Source organism: Scyliorhinus canicula, chromosome 2, assembly GCF_902713615.1.
Source record: "Scyliorhinus canicula chromosome 2, sScyCan1.1, whole genome shotgun sequence".
Lineage (NCBI taxonomy): Eukaryota > Metazoa > Chordata > Chondrichthyes > Carcharhiniformes > Scyliorhinidae > Scyliorhinus > Scyliorhinus canicula.
This window is the reverse complement of record NC_052147.1, coordinates 25,000,212-25,016,211: the sequence shown is the minus strand read 5'-3', so window position 1 is coordinate 25,016,211 and position 16,000 is coordinate 25,000,212. Positions and strand designations below refer to the sequence as shown.

Here is a 16,000-nt window from a genome sequence, read left to right as displayed (position 1 = left end):
TTTCTATTTCCTCTAATGGGAAATTATCTTTGAAATCTCTCAAAAAGCATGGAATAGAAATAGAAGCTCAGGCCTGAGGAAAGTGTTCCCTGATACAAATATTTTAATGTCCAATTGTTCTTTCAAGATTGCCTCAATTGTTTATTCACTAAAAAAAACTATGCCACCTGCAGTAGTGAAAAGAAGCACAGATACGTTCACCTCATTTCCTTCCATTCTCTTCAAACGATCCTTTTAAAATTCAGAATCTATTCTTGACAGCTTGACTCGGGTAGTTACACGGTGATCTCTTGCTTACCGCTGCAGTTTTTCACTTCGCTTTCATTATTTGGACAATTACTGCGTCCAGAGGTCGGCCTTGTAATCAATAATTAGGCAGTTAGACATTTAACTTTCCCCTGTTAGACAGCCTCTGGCACCAACCTTCCTTCTGCAATTGCTGCTCGGTTCCATAAGGAACTCTTATCACATTGTGCTCCAACTGCAAAGTGTAAGGAGCTTGGACATAATTGTGAAGCGAACGTCGGCTCGATAACTGCAGAGTTAGAAATTTTGTGTTTTGATAAAATATAAAATCAACTGTTGAAAGCAATTGTTAGATTTGTACATGACCTTCAGTTACATTAACCAGTCAGTTAGACCATTGCCAACTGAACTGATTTCACCTGCTTGATTCACAAGGTTGGTTCACGTTATTTGAATTGAATGTGTATTTTTGTTTTGAAAAGTATTTGTGCGCCACTGCAAATATTCTTGTAAGCGGATCCACAAAAAAACATGCACATACGGTACCAGACCAGGGCCAGGATTCTCCCCTACCTGGCAGGGCGGGGGGTCCCGGCGTAGTGGAGTGGCGAGAACCACTCCTGCGTCGGGCCTCCCCAAAGGTGCGGAATTCTCCGCACCTTTAGGGGATAGGCCCGCGCCGGTGTGGCTCCCGCTCCGCCGACTGGCACCAACGGCCTTTGGCGCTCCGCCAACCGGCGTGGGGGCTGACCGAAAGGCCTTCGCCGGTCGGTGTGAGTCCACGCATGCGCCGGAGCATCAGCAGCCGCTGATGTCACCACTGGCGCATGCGCGGTGGAGGGGGTCTCTTCCACCTCCTCCATGGTGGAGGCCATGGCGACGGCAGAAGAAAAAAGATGCCCCCACAGCACAGGCCCGCCCACTGAATGATGGGCCCCGATCGCGGGCCAGGCCACCGTGGGGGCACCCCCCCGGGGTCCAATCGCCCCGCGCCCCCCCTCCAGGACCCCGGGGCCACTCGCGCCGCCTGCTCCCGCCGGCACAGAGGTGGTTCAAACCACATCGGCGGGAGAGGCCTGACAGCGGTGGAACTTTGGCCCATCATGGGCCGGAGAATCACTGCGGGGGGCCCGCCGACCGGCAGGGCGCGATTCCCTCCCCCGCCGATTCCCGGGTGGCGGAGAATTCCGGACACGGCGGGGGCGGGATTTACGAAGGCCCCGGGCGATTCCCCGACCCTGCCGGGGGTCGGAGAAATCCGCTCCAGATCCCTAATTTATATTAGGAAACCGGACAAGACCCCAACAATTTTTCAATATGTAAACTGTGATGAAAGATATTTTGCTCGCAGGAGTGATTCCGCTGGCAAATAGAGATATTTCTGTATTAAAGCAAACTTTATTATCAACACAGGATTAAGTAATAAATATCCAAGGAAAAAGTTAGATTTTCAATTGACAGTTAAACAGTTCTTAAAAAATATAAAGAAAGGTCTTTGAGCTTACTTTCCCATCTACTTCTGAAATTTCAATTGAGCCAAATCCACATACAGGTCAAGTCCCACTTATTAATAAAGCTAACACGTAGCGGCTTACAGATTTATTCACAAAGTCCTTGGGAGAGAAGCTTTTAGAAGTCAGTCTAAGAAACACAACTCCTTTCCTCAGAACTGAGATTAGAACTCTGAAGATGAAGCTAAAACCAGACACAGGGCAGGGCTGTAAAACAAACCTAAAAACCAGCCCCTGGCATGAGTAACATCACAGCTTGCCTAGCTGTTCAACCCTTAATCTCCAACAGCCGGAGAATTACGCCATAATCTGGATACCTTAACCTAAGTTCTTTTAATAACATTGCTGCAACGGATACATAATGATAATCTAATTATAATAATCTTTATTAGTGTCACAAGTAGGCGCACATTAACACTGCAATCAAGTTACTGTGAGAATCTCCTAGTCACCACATGACAGCGCCTGCTCAGATGCACTGAGAGAGAATTCAGAACGTCCAATTCACCTAACAAGCACGTTTTTCTGAACTTATGGGAAGAAACCAGAGCACCTGAAGGAAACCCACGCAGACACGGGGAGAACGTGCATCTCCGCACGGACATGACCCAAGCCGGGAATCGAACCCAGGTCCCTGATGCTGTGAAGCAACAGCGCTAACCATGTGCTGCCATAATACAATATATATAAAAAATTTCCTAGATCCATCACACTATAGATATATAATAATAATAATCTTTATTGTCACAAGTAGGCTTACATTAACGCTGCAATGAAGTTATTCTGAAAATCCCCTAATCGCTACATTCTGGCGCCTGTTTGAGTACACGGAGGGAGAATTCAGAATGTCCAAATTACCTAACAGCATGTCTTTCTAGAGTTGTGGGAGGAAACCGGAGCACCCAGAGGAAACCCACACAGACACTGGGAGAATGTGCAGACTGCGCATACACAAGTGACCCAAGTGGGAATCGAACCTGGGATCCTGACGCTGTGAAGCAACATTGCTAACTACTGTGCGACCGTGACTCCCACATACACACATATGTATATTATATATAACGTGCGAAGGTGCATAATGTAAAGATGGAATATAGTACCTCAAAATATACATACAAATTTGATAAATTTATTGCATTTATTTCTACCCGATAATGTAAATGGAACACAGTCACATTCTATATTTCTCCATATGTGTTCTATTGACTAATTTAGATTTTTAATTGAAACACAGACACAAATACCCTTGCCATTCCAGAATGGAATTGTAGTTTATATCCTCAAGAACAGAGATTGTAATAAGATGGAAAACGAACAAGGAGTCTTACTGATACTGACAATCACCTCGATGATAACTGATTGTCGTGACACTTAGAATGCACTTAGATAACAGGCCCATTGAGCAGTCTGCATTGGGCTTGGATGTTTCAAACTTTCCTATGTCTGTTCTTCCAACATGTGGAAGCAGATGTTTACAAGTGTCAGAGTTCTCTCAGTAGAAATGTGATGGCTGACAAAGGCTGGAAGCTATTGCCCTGAGGGTAAGTGAAGAGTCATGCTTCTGACCAGTATATTCCATCTCAGTGGGCTGAGTCGCAGAAAAGGCAACATCTGCTGCTTATATGATTTACCTCCAACTGGTGCAACCACAGTGGAGTGAGGCAAGGTTTGTCTGAAAGATGTGGTAAGGTTATAACATGATGGCTCATTTAGCGGCGTGCTGTGCTGCTCAACATGCTTTCCTTGTTAACTGTAGGATACCTAGTCAGTTGACTGAGGACAAACTTGTGACTATTCTCTTTGACAGGAGAAGAAGGTAAGCGGGGACTGCGGCCGAGATGGTTGTAAGATGAAATGCCTGACCATAGAAATTAGAATCAACTAATGTCTCTTTGATAGATCCAGTAATTTAATACTTGAGCCTGGCCTCCAGGGTATGATGAATAATTTATTGGTTAAATTGACTCATTGTGGTACCTAATGAACCATTACTGAGATTAGTATAGAGTACTCCCCATTGGCTCCAAATAACTCTCTGTTCTCTGTGCCAAAGACTGGTAGGATGGTCGGAGGCTAACAAGCAGTGGTCTACAGTGGAAATTGGTATGTTTTTCAAGTACTATTACACAGTATTTGAAATATTTAAAAAAAAAATTACACTACATTCAGACTATCATATCAGTACCAGGGGTACTTAAGTTTGTCCGCACACAGAAAGTTTAAATGGATACTCTAGTTGTACCTATTTCGAATAATTTGGTTAAGCACTCTTTAGGATGCTGTTAGGCTTCTGGCATGTCACACAAGCAACTTATCAGCAAAGAAAATCATTAAAATCAGATGTCACTAAATAAATATGTAAAATATAGCTGTAAACACTAAACAGGTGAGAATATTTCAATGAAAATATCCATCCAAAATTAAGACAAGCAAATATGGTAGTTTGGCAACATGACAAATATTAAAATTATAATGGCAGATTTTTTGTTTTTCCCTGAATAACCACCTGGGTAACACACATGGGGAAAATCAGATAAAGAGTATTAGACATTTGTATAAAAACATTCTTAAAATGGATGATAAAATCTGGTAGGCTTTGTTAACAAATGTACCTGCCTGACATCAATAAAAGTGGCCATGAGGCTGTTGGGTTATCATAAAAACCCAACTGGTTCTCCAGTATCCCTTAGGGAAGAGAACCCACTGCATTTACCAAATCTTGGCTATATGTAAATCCAGTCCCACACCAAATGTGGTTGACTATTATCTGCTCTGTGAAGTGGCTGAGCAGTTCACTGAGAACTGTCAAATTGCAGCCTAAGAGCAAGTAGGGATAGGCAATAAATGTTGATCTTACCAGTGGCTCCTATATTCTGAGAACAAATTGAAAAAAATGTCCGATGAGGAATGAGAATCAGCCTTGAGCGGACTGTTGCCAATATTAGCAGATGGCCACGTATTCCTCCATTCACTATTTCAGTACAGGTATCGGCCATTTATGTGAAATGGGATACGACTGGTTAAACTAGCAGGCAAAGAAATATCATATAAATTTACGAAGCATTCATTGACTAGCATCAACGACATTAATTTCTGAACCATATATAAAATCAATAGAAGAAAGATTTGCATTTATATAATGCCTTTCACAACCACAGGATGTGTTGTAACGTGGGAAATGTGACAGCCAATTTTCACACAGTACAACATTCCTCAAACACAGCACTGGAATATCGGGTTTTGTGGAAGGTGGGAGTGAAGAATCGAGCGGGAACAGAAAAGTCAGAAACCGGCCAGTGTAAAATAATGCTGCAGTTCTGCCAATGGTGCCTCACCTGCGGGTCGGTCTTGCCACTGGCAGGTAATATGAACGCCATTTGCACCTCATGAATGCTCATTAAAACAGCAGCCTGCCAGTAACCCGTCAAGCCTTCCAATCCTGCGTCACGCCAATGTGAAATTACGTCTGCGTCAAACCCGATTGAAAAAGAGTAGTGTGCACCAGACAGCTCTGGGTTCGCAAGAGACTTTGAGGTGAGTGCAGCAAAGCCTCCCTGCCACAGTGCTGCACTGCCGTTAATGCCCTATTTGCTACTCTGCCGGGAGAGGCTGGTTCCTGCCCTCCATCTTCACGCTGAGCTGGTCTTCATTAGCAGCCTGCTGCAGGGCCCATGGACCCTCTTGTATCACTGTCCTGGACCCACCTTACTGGACCTGTGACCATTTCTCCACTGAGGAATTTCCCTTCTACAGTGGCAGCTGGAGGAGGATAGGAGCAGGTGCAACTCCTGGGTCAGCTTGGGGCAACACCTATTTGAGGTCCCGTGAAATTCCAGGCTGTATGGGCAGAGTGGACAAGAGATGTTGAGCATCTACTTGAGGTTAGAAGACCCTCACACGAGGGGTGAGGGGAGAATAAGTCCAGTTATAATGAACCCCTAACCGTCAGGCAACAAGTGCATCCTCAGGGGATGAGTTGTCTGGAAGGGAAAGGCCAATGTTATGGAGGCTCAGCCATCAGGGAATATAGTCAAGGTGGCTGACTATTCAAGGTGGGAGGCTCGTTTAATCAGCAGTCAAGGAGACCCGGTGGAATGGGGGTGTTATTTAAGGATGAAGGGGACTGCAAATTGTGTGTCACCATGAATCACGTGTGCCTCACCTGTCACATGAGAAAGCCAGCTGCCGGATCAGCTTCCTGACCCTCCCTCCCACTGAGGCTCTGAAATGTCAGGGTGCTTTTGTCAGGGGTAATAGAGAGGGTCAACTTTGGGAGGTTGGCCAGTGTGTAAGAGGGAGGGAGTGTGGTTCAATTGGAAAGGTGCTCACTTAGGGGGATGTGCACGGGTGGATGTCCCAGATTTTGAGAGGGCTGAGGGTCAGGGCATTGTCAGAACTCCTCATGGCTCATTTTTATGCTCTCTTCCTTTCATTATTGATTCGAGAGGATCATGGAGCCAGTCGAGCTGGTAGTTCTAATAGCTGTGTAAGAGGAGGAGGCTGGGCCCGCTGAGCTACCAGGAGGAAGGCCAGAGATGGCAGAGCCTCAGAGGAGGTACTATTGGCCACGGGTCTACCGCCGGTGAACTGCCTACCTCCAGGTGTCAGATGTCCAGTGCTGGGGAGGGCTGCATCTGTCCTAGGGGGCACTGGAACACCTGTACCAGGTACTGAGATTTGGCACCACATGAAAAGAGAGTTGGCACTTTTCCTGAGGAAGTAATGTCGCCCTGAGTTTTTATGCCAGTGGCTTATTTCAGGACTGCACGGGTGAGCTGTGTGGCATCTCCTACTCTGCCACACACAAGGGCATAAGGGGGTGACAGATGCATTATTTGTGAGGGTCTATCTGAACATCAACTTCTACCCGGACCAGGCGAGCCAGGGCACCAGAGCCATGGGGTTTCGCCCACATGCTGGCCTGCGCCAGGTGCAAGGCCTCATCAGCTACACCCGCCTGGCTCTTCGTTCCTGATGGCAGAACAGGATGGCATTGTGAATCGCAAGGGATTCCATTCCCATGTGACCACGCCATGTGCATGATACACTTGTGTCCCTTTCCATGGAGCGCCTATCAAAGCTCCATCCTGGGGTGCCTGGGGTGCCCGCAGACGCCAAACATGTTTGAGGGAGAGCAGCGGCTGGAGGAATGTGTACAGGCCACAAACACCAGCTGAGACTCACTACAGTGAGGCTAATGTGTCAATAAGTGTCCTGGTAGAGCAGGCAACAGGTCTGCTCAATAAGTGGTTCTAATACCTGAACCAGTTGGGGGAGTCCTCTAATTCCAGCTCCCAGAGAGTGCCCTGCATCCTAGATGTCTGCTGCACTCTGCAAACCTGGCACTGTAGCAGGGAGAGCAGCTGGACCAGGAGGCGACGGAGCAGCACCACATCTCCTCAGAGGAAATGGAGGGTACTGAGGGGCAATCCACGGAGGAGATGGAAGAAGGGCCTCAGGTGATGGCCAGGGCCCGCATGGGCTGGAGGTCCAGTGATGCCCTCATTTCCTCCCAACCATGACTAGGAGGTAAAAACCTCTCCCACCGTGGGGATTTACATCTCAGCGTTACGTGGGGCCTGTGGAAGGCCATCGTGGTGGTCACACCATTCATGGGCAAGGCACCAAAGCAACTGACCCAACCCTGCAGGAGAATGATGATGACTTGCAGTGAGGACAAAGCATAGCTCCTCTTATCCTCTGCAAAATTACTGATTCCTGCCTGACAGAGAGCTGAACGTGGCCTGTCACTTAACGGGGCGATCTAGGGACTCAGAGAGGCCAACTGACATTTCTCAGCTGCTACTGCCTTCTCCGAGGTCAGGGGTCCTGGTCTGTTTTTCCACCTACCCCAAAGCTGCTTGGTTCTGTGGTGTCCAGGGATCACGAGGATGGTCGGTACTATTCTGCTGATTGGTCTGCAATGGAATGGCGATGACATTAGTGAGGGACACAGGAACACTGATAGGAGAAAGGTCACTTCGATCACGTGAGGCTTGCACCATGGTTGGATGGGTTGAAGGTTCTTATTGTGTCTTTGGCCCCCACTTTGCCCTCTGCACAGGTGTAATCCTGCTCCTTACCAGCAAACCCAAGGGCTAGTTCCTCGAATGGGGTTAGGGCCTTGAGCTCTGGCATCACGCCGACCAGCTATGCCCGCTCATACTTGTAGTGCTCGAGTTTGTCCTGCAATGAGACAGATGGGGAGATTGGAGTTGGGAGTCATGTCAGATCAGATGGCAGTGTTGTGTGGCATGTGATATGGGGGGGTGAGTGATAGCGAGGATGTCAGGGGCAGTGGGTATAATGGGGAGCGGGGGTCGGCTTGGCAAGTGTTGGGCCCCATGAGGTGGGTGGGAGTGGGACCTGCATGGAGGTCTGAGGGGTGTGTTGGGGTGGGGGGGGGGGGGGGGGGGGGGTGCTGCGGGACATGAGAAAAGGTAGACTTACCCTGGCTGCATGAAGAAGGTCATTCGTCTTCTTGCGACACTGTGGCCCCGTCCTCTTATGGAGCCAGCTGACACTGACAATTGTGGCCACAGCCCCCCAGGCAGGGTTGGCGACCTGTGCTGGCAGGAAATCTGTCCAATCGAGGGTAGGAGGTCTGGCACTCTGCTGGGCCCCATCCAGAAGCTTGCTGAGATGAAGCACGGCGCAGTCTTTCTCGCGGCCATCCCTCCGATTGGATTGTGAACAAGGGCTATGGAGGTGTTTAAATGGTGAACCCCACAGACTGCAGCCATTTAGTCGTGGCGAGGAGAGTGAATCAGAGGCCAGCCAGCAGCCATGTGCGCGGCGTGAAACACATGAAGCAAAAATCATTTGTTAAAGAGGCTGAATATACACCAACGTTTCCTGCCACCGGTGCTGACGGGATTCTCTCCGGTTTTCTCGCCACTACCAACACTTCGGAAAACAAAAATCAGAAAATTCCATCCTTAAGCACAAAACCTGTCATTATTCCAGCAAAAACTGAGTTATAGGATAGGCCAACAATCTGTGTCTCTCCTGCTGGTCTATACAAACCTTCTCCAGCTGTCAATGAGATCTGCCAAGCAAATCTATTGCACAATCGCTTCTGTGCTTTGAGGGGCTGAATGGCCGTTCCCAGTTCTTCTGTTAGTGAATATGCATATCAGCCGTGATCTACTTGTCTAACTGAATATGGGGAAAGAGGCTGATGGGGGTAAATGGCTGGCCACTCCTCCTTGTGTTCTCATGGGGCTGTATCCTTCGTGAAACCATCCACTGCTCTGGTCGCTTCATAATGAATGAGGTATGGGAATGTTTGCCAAGGAAACTGAGTTCACATTTCTCCTCTGCCTTAGACCTGATGCATGACCTTTTGTGACGCACAAGAGCATTGCTGTTCTATTCCACGGGCTGAAATATTTACTGTCAGCAGGCTAGTACAGTAGCTAATTGTGTACATCATAATAGACGACTAAAAATGCATTTGGGCCTGCAGGATCGGGACTCTATGCCAGCTGGATCGGAACTCGCTGCACACACAGCATGCAAGTACTAGAGAGAGTTGACTTTGCATGACATTGCTCGATCAGTAATGATCCCTGCACAGATTGGATGCTACACAGGGAGTGTGTGCACTGTACTTTGACAGGACATTTGGCAAGTCAGCGAGTTGCTGTCTCATAGTTAAAACAGGGCTACACGCTGGAGACATTAAAAGGATTTCTGCTACCAGTTCAATAAGTTTACCATTTTTGAAGCCAAGGGACGTCTTTCCATTAAGTTCCGAGTAGAGATGATAGACACGTTTAAAAAGAAATGTAAATGCAGTTTTCTGCAGGAATGAAAAGGTTTATTCAACTCGAGAGAATTGTCCACAATTTGCCCATTTTCAAATATGGCATGCACTCTCAACGTGGTGAAGACCTCATACAAAGTGGTCACGTAGTCTTGCCACTCTTTGACGTGCGCTCAAACTTTTCCTGAGGTGCAGCCAAAGGCTTCACTGCACGCGCAAAACTGTACTTCTTTGTGACAGTAATCTTGCCAGCTCAGAATACCAGAACTACTGCTGACAAAGGCTTTCTGCATGTTGCGCGTTCACGGCCTTGCATATCAAGACACGACCCTAGGTTGAGTAGTAAGAGGGAAGTATATCTCTGATTACATGTGCACCTATTGGAGAGAGTAGAACAGGGTGTATTTGTTAACTCTGTTGTCCCTCTGAATAGATGCTGCCAGACCTGCTGAGGTTTTGCACCGTCCTCTGTTCTGGTTTAAGATTCCAGCATTCGCAGTATTTTGCTTATTTTATTTGTTTCAACTGGTTCTGATTAATCACCTGGTTTAAATTAAGGCAGAATCAGAAGACTGTACTGATAATTGAAGAACTGCCGAGGGGATTCAATTTATTATGCACCTGTAAACAGGATTTTGTAAGCTTTGTGAAGACCAATGTTCATGGCAATGTCTTATTGAATAGCGTCTGCCTTAAAGCTCTTTCTATTTACAGCTGCCAAATGTGCCAAGGCTGCACAGAATGCCCTTGATCTCAACTCACATGTCTTCAGTGTCGGTCTCACTCTTCCTGACTGTTAATAGGCCTCCTCCAGCAGCTACTCTATGGCCATCCCTCACTATATAACAACATAGCACTTTATCCAACAAACTGTTTAGCACAGAGCTAATTTTCTGGCTTTGAAAGCAGACCAAGGCAGGCCAGCAGCACGGTTCAATTCCCGTACCAGCCTCCCCGAACAGGCGCTGGAATGTGGCGACTAGGGACTTCTCACAGTAACTTCATTTGAAGCCTACTTGTGACAATAAGCGATTTTCATTTCATTTTCACACTGATCTTTGGATTCTTCACAGGCGATATGCCAGTAGAACCCTTAATCTGTCCAAACACGGTGAGCACAGTAAGAAGTCTTACAACACCAGGTTAAAGTCCAACAGGTTTGTTTCAAACACGAGCTTTCGGAGCACTGCTCCTTCCTCAGGTGAATCCTCTCCCTGTCGACTTTTGTGACTTGAAACAATTGTGGAAAACACCAAACCCTTGTAGGTTTGTACCAACAGCCAGGAGAAATTAGCCAGCCACTGACTTTCAGTGTTGTTTCTTCTTTCGTGCAGCAGTGCTGTGGAAATCAAAGTCTTCTTTCAAATTTCTTTGTCGCTGCCCCAAGTCTGACAGCAGCAAACAGGCTGCAAACTTAGGTAAAAGCAAATTACTGCGGATGCTGGAATCTGAAACGAAAGAGAAAATGCTGGAAAATCTCAGCAGGTCTGGCAACATCTGTAGGGAGAGAAAAGAGCTAACGTTTCAAATCTGATGACTCTTTATCAAAGCTAACAGACAGAGAAAGTGGGAAATATTTATACTGTGGAGTGAGAATGAAAGATGAGTCATGGCCACAGAAACCAAGGGGAAAGAGTGCGAATGACAGTCCCCAGAGAGAACAAAAGATGTGAAAGGTCAAACAGCGGGGAAACTAACATCAGAGGATTAACTGTAGATGGGGGGAGGGGAAGGGCGGAACAAAGAGGAGAAAGGTGAAGGAAAGGTGGATAAGATTGGGGGGTGGGGAAGGGGTTAGTAAGAGATTAAGAAGGTAAGCGACTTTATGCCTGAATGCCAGTGTAATACTGAAAACAAATAGTGTTTGTATAAGTGAAAGGTTACAAATGATGGTGAACGGTTTTGGTCACGTGATGTCTGGCCATTGATACATGAGGGAAGGCGATTGGTAGTCTGACCTTGATAATGTCGGCTCTGCTTATTGTTTTGGTGTTCTTGGAACAATTATTGACATTAGCAGGTGTGAAATTCCAAAGAGGCATTGTCTGTGCACATTATTTTGCAGTCCACTTTTGAAACATCCGGAAGCTTGACCAACTTGCAGTTGCAGAATCATAGAATTTACAGTGCAGAAGGAGGCCGTTCGGCCCATCAAATCTGCACTGGCTCTTGGAATGTGCCCCCTACTTAAGCCCATGCCTCCACCCTATCCTCATAACCCAGCAACCCCACCTAACCTTTTTGGACACTAAGGGTAATTTTTCATAGCCAATCCGCCTAACCTACACATCTTTGGACTATGGGAGGAAACGGGAGCACCCGGAGGAAACCCACGCAGTCACTGGGAGAACGTGCAGACTCCGCACAGACAGTGACCCAAGCCGGAATCGAACCTGGGACCCTGGGGCTGTGAAGCGATTGTGCTATTCACAATGCTAATGTGCTACCATGCATATATGATGGTCACTGAGAGAAGGGAAGTAAAGAGTGTGGGGCTACTGGTGAATGGACAAATGGAGCTGCAGTTACACGCATTTCACACAAGGTAGGCTAGTATTGTGTAGGTTCCAACCTCTTCTTGCTCCTCCTCTTCCTCCTCTTTTGTTATTTCTGGTCCTCCTCCTCCCTCTTCCAGTGGCCTGTCCTGCTCGGTGTGGTCTCTGCTCTTTCTCGAAGTAATGCTCTATTCCAAGGTGAAGGCCTATTGAGTACCAATGTCTGGCAGCAACTGGTTGTGCAGAAGCCTTGAACTCACGAAAAAAAATCCTTCAACACTTAGAACAACTCTCCCTGTCGACTTTTGTGACTTGAAACAATTGTGGAAAACACCAAACCCTTGTAGATTTGTACCAACAGCCAGGAGAAATTAGCCAGCCACTGACTTTCAAAAGTTGATGATCCCTTTAAATAGTGCTGATTGTGAATCCTTCGTTCTGTTTAACACATGTTCAGCAGCTTAAACATCTCTTCTGAGCCAAGGCTAAGAAGGTAAAAGTTTTGTTTACATTCACCCTGGTAAGTAACCAGGTATGTCCAATAGCACTTTGGACTTTGGGTAAGGCAGTCGATGCTGTGAGGACAGGGCTTGGTGGGGATTGGGGGTGGGGTGAGAATGAGTTCTGAGGAGCAATGTGTTACATGAAAATACTTTTGACATTACTCTCTGATTGATATCCACCGACACTTAGATCTGTAAAATGCCAGTGACGTAGAAAATGAGTGACGTGATCGACATTTCATAATTCTTGGCTGCCAAAACTCTCCTAAAACCTCTTCACCCCTCACAAGAGCAATAAAACATCTGTTTAGAAAACCAAAATCTCTGAAGAAACCCTGTAAACTAATTCATGCATCTTATTTATTCTGTGTGGATCCTGAATGGTGGTAGTAGGTATGCTTTTTGTTAAAATAAGCTATTATAGACAATAGACGGAATTTTCCAATATATTTTCAAAGTGTCTATCCCAACTAGAAATCCGGTCAAAATTCAGCCGGTGCATTGTCTCGAAAAGTCGCCTTTATTCTCTGCATGTTTCATGGCGCACCTGTGGTGGCCGGCCTCAAATTCAGTTACTCCACCATGATGTAATGGCTGCAATCAGTGGAGTTCACCATTTAAATGCCTCCCCAGCACTTGTTCCAAGTCGACTGCACCACACTTCACCGAGGGAGCCTTTAGCAAGCTTCTGAATGGGGTCCAGCAGAGGGGGCAGACACTCCCCCCTCGATTGGGCAGACACCCTGCCAGCAAGGTCACCAACCCCGCCTGGGAGGTTATGGCCGTGGTTGTCAGTTCCAGCTCACTCCATAAGAAGCTGGAATGTCGTAAGTAGATGAATTACCTACTTCGTGCAGCCAGGCTAAGTCTGCCTCCTCATGTTTCCAGCAAGCGCCCTCTAAACACCCATCACACCTCCACGGAGAACCCACTCCCACCCACCTCCTGGGTCATCAACACTTACCACACCGACCCGCCCCCTCCTCATTCTCCCCCTGGAAGCTCCTGTGCTCCACTCATCCTCGCTGCCACTTCCCTCCGCATGCCAGTCCACATTACCATATGACCTGGTATGACTCCCACCTACACTTTCCCCATCTGTCTCATTGCAGTACAAACCCGAGGACAACAGGCTTGAGTGGGCACAGCCGCCCATTGTGCTGCCGGAGCTCAGGGTAGGAACCACATTGGAGGAACGGTCCCACAAGCTTGCCGGAGAGGAGCACAAACTCACCTGTGCAGAGGGTGAGGTGGGGGATAAGACGCAAGTGAGAACGCTCAACACGGTTAGCCATGGCGCGAGCCTGATGTGAGTTACCTTTCTCTTATCAGGGTTTCCCTATCCTGTACTAATGCCATCTTCCTTCCATTGCAGGTCAATCGACAGACCTGCCTGGACAATCTTCGTGGCCCCTGGACACCACAGACCAGAGCAGCTCCAAGGGAGACGACTTGGAGATGAGCATTGAGAAATGTCACAAATGTGACATGCACCCTCCACTAGCATAGATACCCACACATCTGTGGGGATGTGTAGCAGGCAGGCTTCTGGGTCACTCACTGGTGAACACCTCACACGTGCAGATCCACAACAGGCAGAGGCAGGAATGTCCCAGGGATCCAACATTCGGGAGGGATGCCGGAGCCCAGGACTCTGCCAAATAGCAGCGCTATGTCTCTCCCACCTCCAACAGTGACAATGCAGAAATGCCGTGTTGCACTTAGCGCAGACCGCATGCCCCCCCCTCCCCTTGCCCACACCCTTCCCATTTCCCCCCCCCCCCCCCCCCCCCATCCATGGCAGAACAGAATGATCCAGGGCTGTACTGGAGTGCTCACCAGTCCAGGCACCAGAACTACAACTTGAGCAGGCCAATCACCTACTCGACCAGTAGACACATTGACATATGAACCTCATTGATGTGAGTCCCAGTGTGTGTTTGGGGCCTCTACACGGGTGTCATCAGTACCACCTGAGTGGACGTCCTTTGTCCCCGAGGAGCCATCCTTCCAGCCGCTGCTGTCCTTCAGGATTTGCGAGTATCCCAAGATGTAGCTGTCATGGAGCTCCCCAGGAACGGGCACAGATTTCCACAATGTGCATCGCGTGGTGATACATGATCTGAACATTGCGGGAATGGAATCCCTTGCAATTCACAAATGGCGCCCCATGCGGCCATAGGTAATGCAGAGCCACATGGGTGCAGTCGATGATACGCTGCACCTGGGGCAGGCCAGCTATGTGGAAGAAGCCCATAGCCGTTGCGTCCTAGTTCACCTGGTCCCGATCAAGGTTGATGCATAGGTGGGCCCTTTTAACTAGTGCATATATTACCTCCCTTATACACGTGTGTGCCGCAGGCTGGGGGATACCACTAGACTCGTGCTTTGAGATATGAACAGTGGTTTTAATCTACTTACTACAGAGCCAGCCTGTTACACATTGAACTCTCGATGAACTGGTCGGCTGGCTCTGGGCATTGATATTTATACAGCAGTCCAGGGGGAGGAGCCATGGGTGGAGCCAAGGGTGGAGCCCTGTACAAACTCCTAAGCATGCCCAGAGCTACTCCCCCTAGTGGTCGGGCAACACAACTGCGCTTACAATCGTACGGTCTCATATATATATCAGTGTGAATTATAGAGTTACATTCACCACAAAAACATTTCCCTTCATTTTCTCTCCACATTTTTGCCACTATTTTGAATCTGTATGATCTCTAGTTGCTGACCCATTCACCATCTGAATCATTTTTCTGCATCTACTGTAGCCAAACTTCACACCATCTTGAAAACTTACACTAGGTCACATCTTAATCACCTCTATTCCAAAAATAACAGTCCTAACTTTTACAGCCTCTTCTGATAATGGACGTTCCTGGGAACATTTTGGTAAACCACCTCTGCACAATTATGAAGGCCTTAACATCCATCTGGAAACTTAGAAATGTCTGTAATACTCCACCTAAGGCCTAAACAGTGATTTATAAATTCCACCATGATCTTCTCGCTTTTATACTCTACTTTCCTATTTATAAAGCCACGTTTTTAAACCACCTCCACTTACCTATATTTGGACATCTAGGTCTCTTGGTTCATCTACGCTTTTCAGAATCCTGCCATTTATAGTAAAGAACTCCACCTAGCATGCTTCTGCCCATTTCACCATGTTGTTTGTGTCACCCTGGGACCCGTAGTTCTCTCCATTACTGTCGACCATTTTGCCAAATTTTATATTATCGGCAAGTTTTGTAATGCTGTTCCAAACCCTGTAGTCCAGGTCGCTCATACAAAAAAGATCCAAAAATTGAAAAGGACACGTAAGGAAACCACACTGCAAAATGCATCATTGTCTGAAGAACATCCATGTGTCGTCATCTCCACTGTTTGCTTCCTGCTGCTAAGCCAGTTTGTTTATTCACACTGCCACTCCTCTTAATTCCATGGATTTCTGTCTTCGTAAACTTCCTGTGTGGC

General features: G+C 47.4%; 1 protein-coding gene across 1 annotated transcript in view; it reads right to left on the bottom strand.

Moving 5' to 3' along the window:
• The window catches only part of LOC119962358, a 125,372-nt gene extending 116,800 nt beyond the window's left edge, over positions 1-8,572 (bottom strand). The window contains exon 1 of the mRNA XM_038790335.1: positions 8,208-8,572. Coding sequence (XP_038646263.1) covers positions 8,208-8,500 — 293 coding nt within the window. The 5' untranslated portion in view covers positions 8,501-8,572. The remainder of the gene's footprint in view (positions 1-8,207) is intronic.
• Positions 8,573-16,000: the final 7,428 nt, after the last annotated feature.